The following is an 18442-nucleotide window of genomic DNA, read 5'->3' as shown; positions in this document are numbered from 1 at the left end:
CTGGCTGGGACCGAGAGCCGGTCTGGACGATGTCGAAAATGGAAAAAGTTGCCCCTGCCTGGAATCGAATCCCGGTCGTCTGGCCCGTAGCCCGTCGCTATATCGACAGAGCTGTTGGGTTATATGATAAAATTTAATGTACTGTTACTATGCAACAACCGTGAGATAAGCAAATATACCCGAACCGTTTCTTGGCAACGGCTCGGTAAACTTGTTCTGGAGCAACAGACACGAATGCAACACGGTACAGCAACAGAGGAACGGTGTTTTATATGTGGTCCGAGCTGATATGTTATAACAGGGACAGTTTGGGGAAATTAATTAATTGCAAGAGTGCTCAGTTGGTAGTCTGGCGCTGAAGAGAAGACTAAGAGATTCATGTGAAACGGCGGCCAGTTATTTGCAAGAGGACGGCTGTGAAGGGAACAATTTATATAAATTCAGTGAGATTATTATAGTTTTGTATTAAATTCCGTTGCCAGGAAACAGCTTGTGGAGACTGTAATAGACTGAGGACACTAAGTCTTCATGTATCATTGATCTGTGAAGTGTAGTCACGAGTCGTGAGTGTATGAGTGTTCAGTAAATCGAGTCATCAATCCATACTCCGTCTGTAGTCACTCATAGAGTGAGAGTACGTTGGATTGTTCTGTGTATTAGTTATGTTGCTTGGAATAGTTTGAGAAGGATGGTTATGGAACGAGGTTACAATTGTTGGAACTGAGATTCTCACAGCGTTGACTATGACGAATATTGTTTTGTAGGGTGTAACGCCGTATAGCCCGGTAGAAGTTATCCGATGAAGGCAATAAGTTCCTTCGAAACGCTGGCGAAATTCTACCAGAGTGCAAGACACTACTTTAAGGAAGATAATGCTTGCCAATCTCACATTTGTTTCTGTAAACATAAGCCCAAAATATTCAAGCTTTGTCTCTATTTATGTTTTGGAAACATGTCAGATTATTCATGCTTTTTGAGTCGGATGTACATAATATAATCGCTACTATAATAAACACCCGCTTTCCTAACTGAGGTACTTTGCGGTTTGTACAGCCCATCCAATAAAATATCACGATTAGCCACAACTGGCTTCTGCCAAATCTTGCCGCAATCCATCATTCATAAGCATGTTGACAATTCTCTGTATACCGCACCGTTTAAAGTAAATCTGTCCGGAACGAACATAATTGCTTTATATTTCAGCAGAAAATTTATCTCACAGTACAATGTTTGTACAGTGCACTCACATACCGCTAGGACATCTGTTTGTACGGCCGTGATGTCCCTGTGAGTGCCTTACACTTCCTGTGGGAAAGCCCACCCTATATTTCCACTTCGCTCTGCAGATTAATTTGTTACACGGATTGTCATTTGTTTATAAGACTGGTGAGTTGCAGAAACGGCTTTGCAGGTGGCACAAGCATCCCCAGTGTCTGAACTAACCGAGTCAATAGCCTGAGAACCGATGCGTTGCCGTGATGTTTCCCCAATTCTCTGTCGTAGTGTGATCACTCTCATTTTCATGCCTAAAATATGGGTTCTTGAAGCGGTCCAATAGAATGGCGATCCTCTCGGACGACAGCATGGGTAGCAGGCAGTAGAAACTGTACACCACCAAGAGCAGATATATGTACGCTCCTGGAACAGAGCACAGCTCAGTGACACGCACGATTGGGCAGCGCTGTCTCTGTCTGGAACTGAAAACATTTGAGGAGTGCATGATGCTCTAGCCTGGCCTGTACTTTTGCAGGGATTTGAACTTGTGTCTCTCGCAGTAACATGCAGAAATGTTTCATGCTGATAATGAAATGGAGACTTCGCATGTTTTGGACGAAAGAGGGTCACAATCAGAAGGCAGCCAGAAATTCAGAGGTAACGCTTTACGTGTGTTACGCGCATGCGTTGTCTGGTAAGGGTTAACATATGTTCTGTTAAAAGTAATGGAATTTTGCTGTGAGTCCCCGTGATGATCGTGTTTCTTCACAGTAGGCTTTGTGGGGTTGTGGTTGTGATGTGTTACAGAGTGCAACGGCTGAGGACACGCTGTCTATCATAGGCTGAGGGTGCTCGCGAACTGGGCGTTGGAAACAATATTTCAGCACAAGAGGGATGAAGTGACAAGAGGCTGGGAAAAGTTACATAATGTGGAGTTCTCATTGTTTATACTGCTCGCCAGACTATTAGAATTATGAAAGCGAAGAGGATGGGATGGGTGGGGTATGTAGCACATTTTGGGGAGACGAGTAATGTATGCAAATATCTGGAAAGAAAACCACCGGACATGCCGACTGATTTTTTTTTTGTGGTTTCTGTCAGCCCCCCAGGAGGATGCCGGAATATAATCTCAATGTGGGCTACGCTACTACGACACCCGAACATTTACTTATTGCTCTGTTGTCACTAGAGTAGACTGTAAATTAGCAACCAAATAAATAAAAAAAAGTGGGCTACGACCACTTATTTCTAAATTCTCTTGATTAATCCATCACCCTGGCATTCGACATTATATAGAATGGCGACCGGCAGCTTCATAAATTAACCCACAAAGGTACGTCTTTCGCTCATTGGAGAAACAAGGACGTTTCGGCTGGGATAACATAAAGTAGATAGCCTTTGTTACCGACGACGAAGCATCCGGGCACCAGGATGAGGAATCCGTATGTTAAGGTGGTGAGGTCGTCCTTGAGCTGGCTAGCCGTCAGGATAACACAGCTGATGGCGCCGCCTACAACGATCAGGAACAGCAACCCGCACATGATTGCGTTGTCCACTAGCCACGGCATCACCAGGCGTCGGTCGTACTGCAACAAGAAATAAGCGCACCCCATAAACCCCCGGAATTAAGGATCTCCCTACTGCTTTCAGTAGGGTGAGCTCCATATGCAGATGGCATGGCAACGCATCGTTGTTGTGGATTTGGACGCAGTATGTCAGCTGATGTGCAGATAATCTGAAGTTTACAGTATCGGGGAAGAACCGGGAGTGCGGTTTGGCAATACAGCATAAGTCTGTATACACAGAAAGGGTGCGCGATTTTCTTCTAACTAGACAAGTGTCGGGAGAAAGCCCCTGCTTGAAGTCCGGTGACCGGGATGGCACATTCAGGAGGAGCTGTTGGGTGGGTTGTTTTATGACGCTCTCAGTAGCAGGCTGTGTAGCGTTGATTCGTACGATGATACACAAATGCTTAATTACAATTGATTTGGAAGGTGATGTCCCGGAATGAAGGGACTGAAGGGAAACCAAGAAAAAATGTCTCGAGAGTCAAAGAAGGTACGTCCCGAATACACGCACGTCATAGCAACTTCCCCGACTCCCAAAAGGAGCATCCATTATCCGAAAGGCTGTGTCTTGTTCGGAATACTAGACAATGGATAAGGGCTAAAGCCGCATGTTCTTCAGTATAATACAATATCATTAGGAGTCTTAAAGGCGATATGAAAATTTCAGGTTCTACGAAAATCGGGGAATGTTTCTGACAAGTTAGCAACTATCAGCCCCTCATCTGTACAATTTTTATGTTTATGGTTTATTTAACGACACAGCCATCTAGCCTATATAGCATTGACTGCTAGGATGATGAATTGGAAAGGATTTGGAAGGAAGCGGTTGTGGTCTGAACCGATGTTATATCTTGTCATCTGCCTGGAATGACTGGACGAAACCACAAAAGATATAAGAATATACGGCGTCACGGCCAATGTCGGGCAGAGCACCTCCCTGTTACTTTTTCTCTTCTCGTTCTCATCTTCCTCTCTCTTGTCTCTGTACGTTCCTTCCATTCCCTTCCTCTGTCACTCCCCCGTCTGCCTCGTCAGTGACATGGCGTGGCCCTCGCAGCTTCGCGTGCGGTATCAGTGCGCGAGGGCGAGAACCCAGGCGAGTCTTTCCCAAAGAGAGAAGTGGAGTTGCCAACAAATTTCCTCTTAATTTGAGCTCACAAGGAAAACCGTTCAAGGAAAATTATCCATGACATACACGGCATTTATGTGTTGACGTGATGGGTGTGTGAACTTCAGAGCTTTTTTGTTGTGTTTGTTTCCGCGTAGTGCCACATGTCGGTCTGTGTTGTGGAATAATGGTTTATTGATTGGGTCTTACGAGGGCATTGCACCCATTTATGTACACGTAAGAACCAAGAAGGAGTGAGGGGGGGGGTTACTAAGACGTTCTGGAGCAAACTAGTGGCGTCAGCATTCCCACAGCAATCTTCTGTGCTGGCAGGAACAGCGAATTAGTTGTGTTTCATTTCATGACAGTCTGTTCAACACCGTTCCCCCAAATCAGAGTAATCTTATATATTTTATTTCGTATTTACTTAATGACGCAATAAAGCACAGATTGCATATCCTGAAATGTTGAAGTGATGAATTAGCAGGTATTGGATAGGGGATGGAATGAAGAGGGAATGGTCTAATGTAAGGTACAATTCCGATATCTGTTTGGAGAGTCCGAGCAAAACCACTAAGAATTTCAGGAAGGATAATATCGAACCCGGAACCTTCCGAGTAGAAGTCAAGCGCTACCGCTAGACCCAACGCCATGTTATGGTTCATTTTATTGGAGTGTCATTGTATCTAGAGAGCCACATGGCAAGATGATGTGCTGGAAATTATTTGTAGGGAATTGGTCGTGGCCTACTAGAGACATTTCAGTGGAGGAGCTGGAGGAATCATGAGAATTCTCAGTCAGTAAGGTCTGTGCACCCTCCCACATTTAAACCGAACACCTACGCCAGTCCGCTTGTTGATTCCGGATGTGTGTTGCCATTAACCGCGCGTTTAAGAGGGGGAGTCAGTAAGTGAGAAACGGACATAAAACGTAAAACATGTGATACTCGAACGTGGAAAAGGCATTTATTCCTCCACATATGCCAACATTGAGACATTTGTCCCATCGCTTTACCAGTGCGTCAAAGCCCGCAGCATAAAACTGTTTTGACTGCTGTCTGAGCCCTTCCGCATCCGGTCGGGCATAATTTACGACTTTCGAACGGCCTTGAGAGAATTTCTCGAAGCAGTTGTGAACCGCTTTACCCTACAGATACTTCTCACCGTAAACAGGAAACATTTCCATATTAATATCCTTTGCATTGAGGCATTTTGCCCACAAAAAATGCACAATGACACTGCTCTTCGGTATTACAAAACTCAAGCACGGTGGCTATTTTGACTACCGAAATCAGCCTCTGAACATGCGCATGCGCGTTTGCCACCTAGACTCATGAAACTGGACTGTGCTGCTACATAGTGGTAACACAGAAAACCTATTGTATCCATTACAGCTGTTTTACTTCCGTTTGTGACCTATTTACTGACTCTCCCTCGTAGTAAGAAGAATTAATATTTACAGACATAGCGGCTTGCACTGGGAAGGGTAATTGCCTCTTTTGCTTTGTTGCGTCAAGAAGCATCCTTTACCTTGACCACTCCCCGCAGGAGTAAGCTGCTGGTTATCAACTCGGTCACACATAGCACAAACCCCGCTGCTGTGGTTGACAGAATTACTGAAATAAAGCAAATTTCATTATTGAAGACTGTTGTCTAATGAATGTGGAACAGTGTACTCTACTACAAATTAACCAACGTTTCGAAACAAGTTCCTGCCTCCGTCTTCAGAACAAAATAGCAAGTCACTTCGGATAACAAGTATACAAATATAGTGAAAGAATAAGGGACTGCGAGCTGATCAGTGGAAAACTGTAGCCCCGTAAGAGGGGTGTCATCCTGAGTGAATATTGCCGGTCATCGGAACGAAATATGAAGCCGGGACCTCCAGAACGGGAAGCAGGAGTGCCACCCACTCGACCGCGATGTTCGGTGGTGCCAACTTCACATTGTTCACATTTTTAATATGCAAACGTGTAGTGTATGTACAGAGTGTCAGACAGTACACTGCTTGCCTTCCGGCGACCCTCTCTCTGTAATAATTAGAGTCTGTCGGGACGTCCTGAAACACACTCGTGCTTACCTTCAGGGCGCATGTACCATGATCTGTCTTTCTGCTGATAATACGTAGCAAACCGCACGCCATAGTACGTGCCACAAGCAAGTGCAACGATTGGCAGCAGCTGCAACAGAGGCACCATCATTAAAACACGATTATTCGCGTGCATAAATTGTAACATTTTCTTTAGCATCTGGTGCTCTTCTCCTTGAATCGCGTCGTTTATATCGGGCACGTGTCGGGGATTTTAATTGTACTTGAGCAAAAGAAAATACGTTGGGTACACTCAGATAGTCACTTCACATTTCAGCATATTGTGACATGACGCCTGAAGGCCGGAATAGTGGATCTAGAGGAGACGTCCATTGCTAGACAATGTTTCCGTGACATTGCCAAACAGTGGAAATATTGTTGGCAACGATGTCTTCTGTTGGGTCCGCCCCCATGCTGTATATTGAGGACCCCAGGCCAACTGAGTTGATGATTGTGGAATCGAGAGAGTGGGTTGAGAGTTGAGAGTTCAGTTGCGAAGAAAAGACTTGCAAGAATGCGTCTGTGGAAAGACTTTATTTGTGCTGTAGTTACAGTGAGACTGTCAAAAATCTGCCGCCAGGATACGGCTAGTGAAGAGTGAGAAGACTTAGCGTGTCTTAGTGATTTGTAAAGTGTGTAGATCAGCGGTAGCGCTGTAATTACCTGTAGTTCCGAGTGGTGTCAATAAATCCAATATCCAATCCATACCCCGTCGATAGACATAACCCCCAGTATGTGATAAGTGATAATACAAAGTAGACTGATAAGATGAGCCCTACTAAACCGTCATTCACTTTATGTAGCTCTATACATGTGTGTAACTTTATATGTGTGAATGTAGGTATGTATATACTACCGCAGTCAATAAGTTCATGGAAGAGCCGCAAAGCGTCGTACGGGAATTTACTGCCAATATGCTTCAGCAATGTTTTCGGCAGCTGTATCAGCGTTGGCAGACTTGCATAGCGGCCAATGGCAACCATTTTGAGGGCCGATGTGGATCTGCGTAAGTGTATGTGAATACCTTGTAATATAATGCGATAAAACCACATTCCACGAACTTAACGACTTTCCCACTTACATCGATGCAGGATTCTTGTGTATGTATTCGTGCAGAAGTTATTAACATTTATATTCATGGACACACATGGGTTTTCGTTCACTTATGTATGTACCAACGCTTTGTAGGAATATAGTACTCCATCTTCAGAGTAAAATTGTATTAGGGTTGATTTCTGAGTGTGGCAAATGTCAGCCATCAGAGGAACAGATTGGATTCAGTAACAAAATCTGATCATATTTTCCCGTATAAGTTTTATTGCTCAGTATGTATAAATTTCCTGTTACCAACTCAGGAATTTCTCATAACTCCTGGAAGAGAAACCCTCTTGAAGTATACTTGTGGCCCGTGATCGCAAAGCTGCTTGTGGCTGATCTGTGGGTCACAGGCAATGAATGTTGTTTTGATGTGCAACATGTTTGGAAGACTAGGAATGTGAACCGAGTATCATGAAGTAAAGGTGGCACGCGGTAGCGTAGTTGGTTGAAGCACTATGCTACAAGCCGGAAGGTCGCGGGTTCATGTCCCGATGAGGTCATTGGATTTTTTCCATTGACCTAGTCTTTCCAGCCGCACTATGGCCCTGGGGTCGACTCAGCCTCTAACAGAAATGAGTATCCGGAATTAATTAAATAAGTTTCGTGGGGAGTAAAGCGCGCCGGGCGCGTAAGGCTGACAACCTTACCGCCATCTATGAGCCGATTGTCTAGATAATGTGGGACCCTCAACGTCTCAACCCTATGGGCCTTCACGGCCTGTTACAGGGATAGCTTTACTTTTTTACTTACTTTCATCATGAAGTAAAACATGCGAAACAGAGTCACGAGACACGGTCAGTGACTGGAAGGATGCATTCATGTTAAAAACATGGGAGAGGAAGCCGCACGAACCGACAAGTGAACAAGAGGCTTGCAGGATCAGCCCCAATTATATAAACACCCCGAGATGGTAATGGGTCATAAAATTAAAAAGAATTACAGTGATTTTTAAAAACACGCAACTCAGAGTAGCCTTTCGCACACGAAACACGATCAACAATATATTGAAATGTCACTCACAGACAGATGAATACAACAACAGAGGCAAATATCAGCTAAAATGCTTGGATTGCCCGTTAAAATATGCTGCTCAAAAAGGAAGAACACTCAGTGTAAGATATAAACAACATACTCGTGCCATCAGAAGCAACAGTAATGAATCCAGATATTGAAAGCACATGTTAAACACGGGACACACCTGTGCCACAAGAAGAGACACTATGGACGTCATAAGGACAGGAAGGAAAGGCAGACTCTTAAACACCTTAGACAAGTATCACATTTACGAAATTAGCAGGAACAACCTACACATGAACGATCTTGTGAAGCACACAATCTTATATTCCAAACAGTACGTGAACTTTACGATAGGTAGCAGTGCACTCGCTACCTGGAAAGATATTTAAGCGAGAACAGCCGCACCAAATTACTACAGAGAACACAAATCAACACACGGCACACTCAGTGGGGCACGTAAATACAAATATAACAGCATCTAGGCACGCAAAGGCAGCATAACCCCAAAATTAAGGACAGAATCGTTAATAATCTCGTACATTGCAGAAGCCGGTCGCAATAAAAAAGATAGGAAGAACGAACACCCTATGTGGCGCATAAACACAGAATGTAAATATATTTTAGTGACATTTTCAGCATTTTAACGAACATTTTAGTGAATTAAATATGGAATAGTGTCATCTAAATATANGGTGCGTGCCTGATATTTCCCCCATCTACCAGAGGCGTTGGAAACTACTTGGGCGGGAAATTGTTGCCTAATTTTGCTCAGAGGTCTCATAGAGACATGAGGTTCTTTTACGTGCCGTAAATCTACGACACGGGACCCACGGCTTAAAGTCCCTCCGGGAGGACTTGTTCCCTGAATTTTTCCGCCCTTACAAATTCCAAGACCTCCGCCGGGTTTGAACCCGCGTACCTTCAGTCATGAGGTGGAAAACGTTACCCCTAGACTACGGAGGCCGCTAATATATATTAAGTAAGGGTGGTTATGAAACATGTTGAAAGTTGGCGCAGGAAGGGACGGATTGAGATAGCTGGAAACATTCACGACAACTGAAAATAAGAGGACCTTGGGGGAGGGGCAAAGGGCAACTAACAGGATATTGGGGATGGGTTGGAAAGCAGGTCAAGGTTTTTACAGGACGGCCGAGCGAAGCAGTTTGTAAGTAAACAAAGGAGAGAGGAACTTAGTACCGAATCTGCAGATAGATGTCTCGCGTGAACTGTTAATCAGTCAGCCAGTCGAGTAGGAAGCCGCACAGTTGCAGCGATTGGTTTCCGCGGAAGGAGAAGTGGGAAGGTGGTGTTACTATTGAGCTACTGAGGCAGTGTGACTGTCTGGTCTCTTGCAGCCGGCATATAAAGATGGACATTTCAGTTTCCCGTCCCGAATGTCAGTACTCGCTGAGTCTGCAGTTTGGGAGTTCTATGCGGTAGATAGGCCAGCGTTCAGGAAGGAATTCCGTTGCGTCCATAAATGACAAAATAAACGTTGTCCTCAGTATATTAAACATCTTGAATCTGCATCCTAAGCTAGTGAAATTATGTGTTTAAGTAGTTGAGTTGAAATTTGTAGGTTCCAGTACAGTTTTTCATGTCTATAAAAATCATCATTATCATCAATGTCTCTACAGCCCTTTGTTGGACCCTGGCAGCTTTTTAAATGTCCTAATCGCATGCACAGTCGGTAGGACTCCCTCGACAGAGGATCAGCCCGACGCAAGGCGGCCACCTATACAGGACAACACAAACAGAATAGACGCACACAGACATCCATTCCTAGAGTGGGATTCGAACCCACGATCTCAGTGTTTGTGCGGGGGAAGACAGTTCATGGCTCAGACCGCGCGCCCGCTGTGATTGGCTTCATCTTGCTGTGTGCATTTATAAGAAAATGTTAGGACTTTCCGGCCAGACTACACGGCCTCTCGTCCGGCTGCGTGTACTCCTGCTAATAATGTCCCAACTAGATTTCGCGAGTTCAAACTGTACTCTTTATTCTTCGTCAAATTGTGACATTCTATAACGCACGAGATCTGTCAGTACGCTGAAGAACGTGGCGTGAGATATATATATATATATATTTGTTGCTTATTTTACGATGCTCTCAGTATCTGTATCTGTATCTGTATCAGTATCTGTCGAGTGGTAGGATGGTTGGCAACAGATGAAGTGGAAAGGACTTGGAAGGAGGCGATCATGGTCTATTCCAGGTAATTACCGGAATTTTCCTGCAGGCGAAGGTAAAGCTGTCCCTGTAACAGGCCGTGGAGGCCCATAGGGTTGTGAGACGTCGAGGCTCCCACATTGTCTAGACAGTAGGCTCACAGATGTCGGTGAAGATGTCAGCCTTACGCGCCGGCCAACCTTTATCCCCAGGAAGGTTCCTGGTACTCATTTCTGTTAAAGGCTGAGTAAACCCCAGGGTTATAGTGCGGCTGGGAGGATTAGGTCAATTGAAAAAAACTAATGACCTTCATTGGGAATCGAACGCCCACCTTCTGGCTTGTAGCATAGTACTTCAGCCAACTACCCTACCGCGTGCCCCCAACTGCCTGGAGGAACTGAGTAAAGTCGTGCAAAAAGTCAGGATAGGCGAGTTCCCGGCCGAGATTCGAAGCGAGCACCTCACGAATAGAAATCTAGATCGCTGCGGCTACACCAGCCTGCTCGGTTTGTGGGGCGGGAGGAGGATTTTGGAATATCTGAACAGCCCGACACGAAGCAGATTTAGTGTCGCTATCGGACATAATCTGCAGGAAGGTGTCTCTCCGTAAGTGACAGATGTGTTTCTGTTTTTGCGCTGCCTGGGTCTCCTCTATGTATAAATGATGATGCTCTCCGTAGGGATTTCAAGCTAATATATTTTATCCCTGATCCCTGCGTGATGTAGGCCACTTTTGCGTCAAGAATATGTATGCTGCACACTGAAGCCTCAGCTGTTGTAGTTTAGAAATGTCACTGAGGTTCTCACAGCGGTCAGCACGAAGACCGTGAACATGGCTCTGTGTGTCGTCTGCCTTCTCGATTTGGCCTGAAAATGTAGGCGATATATTCCTCCGAAACGTAATTGGGATTTACCGAAACACGACGTCACAATCTCTACACTTAGCGTCATGTTCAGCTCACTCCTGCTGATAGTTCTGTACGTAGAGGTATGTGGGTTCCATTCCTTACAAATTATTATTAATTTGTATTTTTATCGCTCCTTCAGTTGTTCTGGGGTCTAATGAACGTCAAGGCAAGCGTTAGCATAGCGGTAAGAACGTAGATCCGCACTCGGGGGGATTTTTGGTTCGAATCCCGACCGGGACACCGGGTGTCCTGACTGAGGTTGTGCATGGCTTTCTTCGTTCCCCCACCTCAGAGAGACCATGACCGCTTCCTTCCTGATCCCATCCAATTCTTTATTCATCGATCGTCCTACCATTCCACGTTATACATTGTACGTATTAAGCCGCGAATTAACCCCCTCCACCTACGTGAAGAAAGCTGATAAATTTAGACCGGTATATCATTTTCGCGCGAGAGGGCCACGTCCACTGAGTTTCGATCACGCCTTAGGCGAAAATTTCGCGGCGGTTAGAAATTTGTCAAAAAGCAGTGCCTAATGGCATGGTGTTAAGGCGTCCGTACCATGTTGCCACATCGCGTCCGATATCTCTTTGGTTCGTCCAAATGCATGACGGGAAGTGTTCATCTCAGATATGTATCAAGTTGTCTGTGTGTGTGTGTGTGTGTGTATGTATTGTCCCGTGAAGGGGTGTCTATAGACGGGGTTTGGCGTGGTGACTTTATTGATCACTTATACACAACACTCGGGACTACAGGTAATTACAGCGCTATCATTAGAGCACACGCTAAGCCTCCGTCCTTTATAGTCTTCTCTAGTCGTTTCTTGGTAGCAGCTCTCAACAATGGAGATTCTTCAGCTTTTATGCTCTCGCCGTTGCCCGCTAGCTAATAATACTCACAACCGATCTCATTGCTCCAACTGCCCTGGTTATAACATCTCTACACGGATCACGTATAATACACCCTGTTTCCAGCAGTAAAGCTATTGTTGCATGCGTATTCGTTGCCGTGGGGACGTGTTTACCGAGACGTTGCCCAGAAACTGTCGTTGATACAGATCTCCTCTTAGCAACGGGTCTATACAACACAATATATACAGAGTGTCCCAGGAGGAATGGTCCAAACTTCGGGAGGGTGTTCCTTATGTTAAAGTATGCCGATATAACCCAAAACACCTATGTCCAAAGTTGAACGGTTACGGAGATAATGGCCAGAGAAGTGTCAAACTTTGACCGGCGTTGCACACTTGTTGATTACAAAATACATATTAAAACTGGCAGGAATATGTGGATTCTGTAATGTTAATAATGTATGTAACATCAAACTAACTTATGAGTGACATGAAGCCATAAAATTGAAGTACAAAATACTCGCTCGCCATGTCATAATTGTCCTTAGGGTTTCCAAGCACTATACATGACACATGAATGGCAAGCGCTGACGTAACGTACTGACTGCGCGTTCTGATAAAGCCAACTACATAAGCACGGCTAGGGTGATTCGCGGCACTCTAGGACAAACACAGATAAGGCCTCTCAGCTGAGAGGTACAGTGCGTGGACCTGCCAGAAAACCACACTTTTCTTGGGCCATTATCTCCGAAACCGTTCAACTTTGGACATAGGTGTTTTGGGTTATATCGGCATACTTTAACATAAGGAACACCCTCCCGAAGTTTGGTCCATTCCTCCTGGGACACCCTGTATATATACATACACACACAGGTAGAGGTCTTGCGACGAGCTGATCACCCGCCCAAGGAGTCCTACCGAATGTGTAAGATCTAGAAAAACCGAAGTGAACGGAGAAGTTCATGGAGGTAGGCCTAGGCCCACTGTAGTGCCAAGGAAAAAAAATCGCCGATAAACTTTCCTGATGCATAGAAATTTATTTCTTTTTGGACACATCTTGTAGGATCCGTTGAGGTGACGGCCGTACAGTTTGTAATGGAACCAACAGCTTGAAATCCCTGTCCCAATTGAAGTTGTTGGATTGCAGGAGTTGTCCCCCCACGTCTCAGCCGTAACGACATGTTCCACAAACTCAAGTCGTCCCTGTAAGACGTGTCCCATTTAATACCTGTCGAGCAGCAGTTCGGAGAAGGAAGATGTTCACTGCGCAACCACTTCAGAAATAGAAGTGTTTTTTCTTCAGATGTTTAATGTTCTCTCTAGTGGAAAGAAAATTGTTCCTGAGATGATCATTATAACTGCTCCAATGTCATCAGGTGTAAAGATTAGGTCCAGTGGTCTGTCCAGCCGTCATTAATGCCTTCCTTATCGGCCAAGTGGCGGTCACAGCTCTGCTTGTACTGTAAGGCTCAGGAATATCTCGGATTTACTCAGTCTGTTCCTCCAGACATTGTGCTTTCGAATATCACTGTCGTCTCCTTTCGTATCCTTTCCTACGAACATTTCATGTCCTATTTCCTTCGACACTACGCGGCGTTTGCAGCTGTTAACTAACTTAACTTCATGGAGCTGAGCCCTTCTTAAGAAACCGCCAATTATGCAGTTACTCAAGAACTTCTCAATATTTTATGGAACCATAAGGTTCATTACCGTGTTCACAAGAGCCCTTCACTAGTCCCTATCCTCAGCCAGATCAATCCAGTCCATACCACACTATCCTATCTCTCTAACAACCATTTTAATATTATCCACCCACCTACGTCTTGGTCTTCATAGTGATCTCTTTCCTTCTGGATTTTCTACCAACACCAACACAAATAGGAAATCCTGGATATAGATGCGATAATAACATTGAAGTGCACGTTAAACAAGTAGGATGGGAGGGTATAGAGTGGATGAATCTGGCGCAGGATAGAGACCAATGGCGGGCTCTTGTGAACACGGTACTGAACCTTCAAGTTGAATAAAATGCTGGCAATTTCTTGAATGGCTGAGCAACTGGCGGTTTCCAAAGAAAGGCTCCGTGGAGTTAGCTGTTGTACGACAAGATGAATACCCATTTAAATCGGATCCCGAAAAGACCTCAGTTGCCAGCACCACCAATAAAAACGGACGAAGGCAACTGGGCAAGAAGCAATCAAGAGAAGGCCGCAACATTCACCAAATACCTCTCCAAGGTCTTCTAACCTTTCGACACTGAGACCACACAAGAAGAAGAATACGAAATCAACAACTTCCTAGATGCACCCTATCAGATGAATCTACCAATGCGAAACTTCAAATATAAAGAAGTGGAAACGGTCATCAAAAAAGAAATCAACCCCAAAAAAGCTCCTGGATTCGACTTAATCACGGGAAAGATATTGGAAGAATTACCAGAAAAATGCATCCAAAAAATTACACACATATTCAACGCAGTGTTAAGAGTAGAATACTACCCAATACAATGGAAAATATCACAAATAATTATGCTGCCAAAACCTGGGAAAAACACGAAAGAAGTAACATCCTACAGGCCAATAAGTCTGATACCAGTACTATCCAAGGTACTAGAAAAACTACTACTGAAAAGAATAAAACCAGTGATAGAAGATCAAAACATAATTCCCAAACACCAATTCGGATTTAGAAACAAGCACGCAACTACGGAACAAGTCCATAGACTAGTCAACCAAATAAACAGAGATCTCGAAACAAAACGTTACTGCACAGCGGTGTTCCTTGACATAGAACAGGCCTTTGACAAGGTCTGGCACGCAGGACTATGTTACAAAATGAAACAGAAACTTCCGCATCAAATGTACGCAATTCTGAGATCCTATCTTACACATAGATACTACTTTGTAAAGCAACAGGAGGCATTAACAAACCTATACCCAATATCATCTGGCGTACCCCAAGGTAGCGTTTTAGGACCAGTGCTATACTTGATCTACACATCAGATCTACCAACAACTAGAAAGACAACAACAGCGACGTTTGCAGATGACACAGCTATCCTGGCATCTCATACCAATCCTCTATCCGCATCCAGGAACTTACAAGACCACCTAAATAAAATTCAACACTGGCTGAAAAAGTGGCGTATGAAGGCAAATGAAAATAAGTCTACGAATGTAACGTTCACCATGAAACGCACTACCTGTCCTCCAGTAACGTTAAATCACTCTCAGATACCACAAGCAGAAGATGCCAAATACCTTGGTATACACCTGGATAAACGACTGACATGGAAAAAACACATTCACACCAAAAGAAAACAACTCGGAATAAAATTCCGACAGATGTATTGGATGCTGGGAAGGCAGTCGGAGCTATCGACAGAAAACAAGATCTTACTGTACAAAACCATGCTCAAACCGATATGGACGTACGGGATACCATTATGGGGATCAGCCAGTAACTCAAACATAGAAATTCTCCAACGATTTCAAAGCAAAGTATTACGAATAATAGTTAACGCACCGTGGTATGTGCCGAACACGGTACTACACAAGGACCTAGATGTACCAACAGTACGAGAGGAAATAAAAAAAACAGCAAAAAGTATAAAATCAGACTCCAGGCCCATCCGAACGACTTGGCACAAAAACTGCTCGACGACGAAGGGGAAATCAGGAGGCTAAACAGATCTAAACCATCAGATTTACCCACCAGATTCGAATAATTCAACACTTAACTGCATATCACTAAGCAGTTAAAATAAGTATTGAGCATGTTCATTGGAACATACTCACCACGTCAAGTATTCTCTTTCCTTTTCTATATGTAAACCACAAAATGTACTTATTATCCACACTTAATGGATAGATTGTATAATTATTGGAGTAAAAAAAAAAATCGGATCCCGTGAGTGCAACGGGCACTTCTGCGTAATATGAAATTCTGTTCCACCTCATCGTGAGCCTGACCTTTACGTGGTGTATGTCGCTGTTACAAACAGTGGAGTGGCGATGTTCGTACACGTTGCAGCTGGTGTAGAGGAAGTACACTGCTAAGTTGGAACTCGAGTGTTCTAGTACGTTGATGATCTAGAATATTGCTTGTGGACTGTTTTACGACACTGACTGTATGTCGTCGGATTTTATGATGACTGATGAATGAAAAGGATTTGGAGTAAGTAGCGCAGTTAAATGGACCATAAAACGAAGTTAAATTTTAATGGATATTAGCGTGAACTGTAACCAGTTCTTTCATGCCAGCGACCTAACTCTGAATTTTACAATAATTTTTAAAAGAAATTCTCTGTTTGCTATCCATTCAGAATAGCTAACTGTATACGTTTCCATTTTATTTCCATAATCTACAGGCTGTCTGGTGTAGGCTGTCGATTGTTTGTAGCTACTGCGGTATGAGCATGAAGCTGGACGTGGTTACCACTGGAACACAGCCTGCTGCATATCGATACGCGCTTCTTGCACTGATGTCCCGGCACGAATCCACTGTGCATTGTTTACTGAGCAGTACTGAGCTTTGTTATCCATGCTGTTAACTCAAATCAATACTTAGGCAACAAAGTTACATGCAACTGAATAAAAATTCTGTACGAGTGAATTACACAGAGCTTTTGCTTTATAGGTTCAAGGATATGTTATAAAAAATACGTACAGACTTCCTTTGTCAACCCCTTTCCGTCCTGAGTTCTATTTGATTAATTTAGTATAAGGGCGTATATATTCATCTGTATCCTAATGCAATGGTTCTCAAACTTTTTACCTCTGAGCCCCCGCTGACAAGAGAAAATACTCTCAGGCCCCCAGCCTGTTTTTAATCAAAATAGAAGTCATGGTATGTTTGACGTTTTATTAAGTTTAATTTATGTTTTTCTACACACTATTTAGCAGTTTTTTTTTACTCAAAATTAAAGTATCACAATATTAGGCTTACAATATAAATTAGTTTTATCACTTGCAATTAACCAAAATGTGTATTGAAATGAAACGATATTTAACTAACAAGTGTTTATTTTTTTCTGCAAAGAAAATCAAACATTTAAATGTCAAAGTTCAGGGTTATGGATGGGCCTGCTTTTGAGAACAAAGTTTATCAAAACGTGCTGTAATATCAGAAATGGCCACTCTAACTTCTTTAGCAATACTTTGACATTATAGCTGCCAAAGCAGAAAAGTCGGTCTTGCATAAGTAAGTTGTTGCGAAAGGAATCAGGATCTTCAATGCTTTTTGGCTCAAAGTTGGGAATTCCTTGCCAATATGTATCCAGAACTCCAACAAAGACAATTTCTTAAATTTACTTTTTAATGAAGTATCACTAGTGAGATCGATGAGTTGTTCTTGCTCGTTTACCTTCAGAGGTGATGGCCCAGGAGCATTTTCGAAAGCATTTTAATCCAATGAAATTTATCAAAATCATTACAAAAGTATTTTTCGAAATGAACTTTCAACATTATGAGATGATCAAGTAGGCAGCTTTTTATGTCCATTGGAAGCACTGGATTATCAGCGTCTTGTACCATTGACACCAGAGTAGGGAACATGTCTAGCGTGTCACTTTCCATACTGTTTCTCCAGAGCTCTAATTTTACCTTGCCTCTTGAAAGCCATCGAGCATCACTAAAAAACAACAGAGCAGTGTGTTCGGGACCCATTTCCTCACACAGCATTTTAAAATGTCTAGACTTCAGAGGACTTCAGAGGATGCGGCTGCTGCCGAACTATCAACGCTGTCTCTGGCATACGGGTTTTATAATTGCCGGTAAAGAGAATAATTATTAGTTATTTTGAAATTCATGATAATTAAAGCCTGTACTCACCAAACGTTTTTCTATATGTATTTTTATTTGTTGTTACTTTTCTAATTGATTTAGGGCAGTTTTAATTTTTATCTGTAGGAAAGTATGCTGCGCCCCCCTTGGGGGTCGCGCTCCACAGTTTAATAACCAATGTCCTAAGGTGTCCTAAACTAACCAAACCTGGCGAAACGTAACTAACCTAACTTGTCGAAGCAGGTATATATACATATAACGTAAGCTAACTTAACCTGAACAAACCTACGAGCCAAACAAACCCTACCATAACCTACCCTAACATAACATAACAACATAACCGGCTATAACGCGTCAAAGGACATATGTACATGTGTTATCTAACTTATCCTAACCACACTTATGTAACCCAAAACAAAACATGACAAAAGGCATATAAGTACATGTGTAACATAGCCTAACCTAACCTTACTTCATCATCATCAGTAATCTGTCAAGACGACAGGTCCACAGTCTCTTCCAAAACAATTCCTCCACTTAATGCGATCTAGAGCTTTCTCCTTCAAATGACAGTATCCTCTTCTGTCCCCAAGGTCATCCAGCATCTTCTTACGTCTTCTTCCTCGTCTTCTTGTCA

At 43.4% G+C, this 18442-nt stretch overlaps 1 protein-coding gene across 3 annotated transcripts in view; it reads right to left on the bottom strand.

The window, feature by feature from the left end:
• Nucleotides 1-881: 881 nt before the first annotated feature.
• Nucleotides 882-18442, bottom strand: part of LOC111873974 — a 20519-nt gene continuing 2958 nt past the window's right edge. Inside the window, exons 3-6 of one of the 3 annotated variants that reach the window (XM_023869092.2) lie at nt 5971-6070; nt 5421-5506; nt 2621-2801; nt 882-1697 (exon numbers count right to left, since the gene is read on the bottom strand). In XM_023869092.2, coding sequence (XP_023724860.1) covers nt 1348-1697; nt 2621-2801; nt 5421-5506; nt 5971-6070 — 717 coding nt within the window. In that variant the 3' untranslated portion in view covers nt 882-1347. The remainder of the gene's footprint in view (nt 1698-2620; nt 2802-5420; nt 5507-5970; nt 6071-18442) is intronic. The other 2 variants (XM_023869091.2, XM_023869093.2) reach the window with 2 other exon arrangements.

Source organism: Cryptotermes secundus, unplaced genomic scaffold (assembly GCF_002891405.2).
Source record: "Cryptotermes secundus unplaced genomic scaffold, Csec_1.0 scaffold870, whole genome shotgun sequence".
NCBI lineage: Eukaryota > Metazoa > Arthropoda > Insecta > Blattodea > Kalotermitidae > Cryptotermes > Cryptotermes secundus.
The sequence above is the reverse complement of the archived record's forward strand: the minus strand, read 5'-3'. Positions and strand labels throughout refer to the sequence as shown.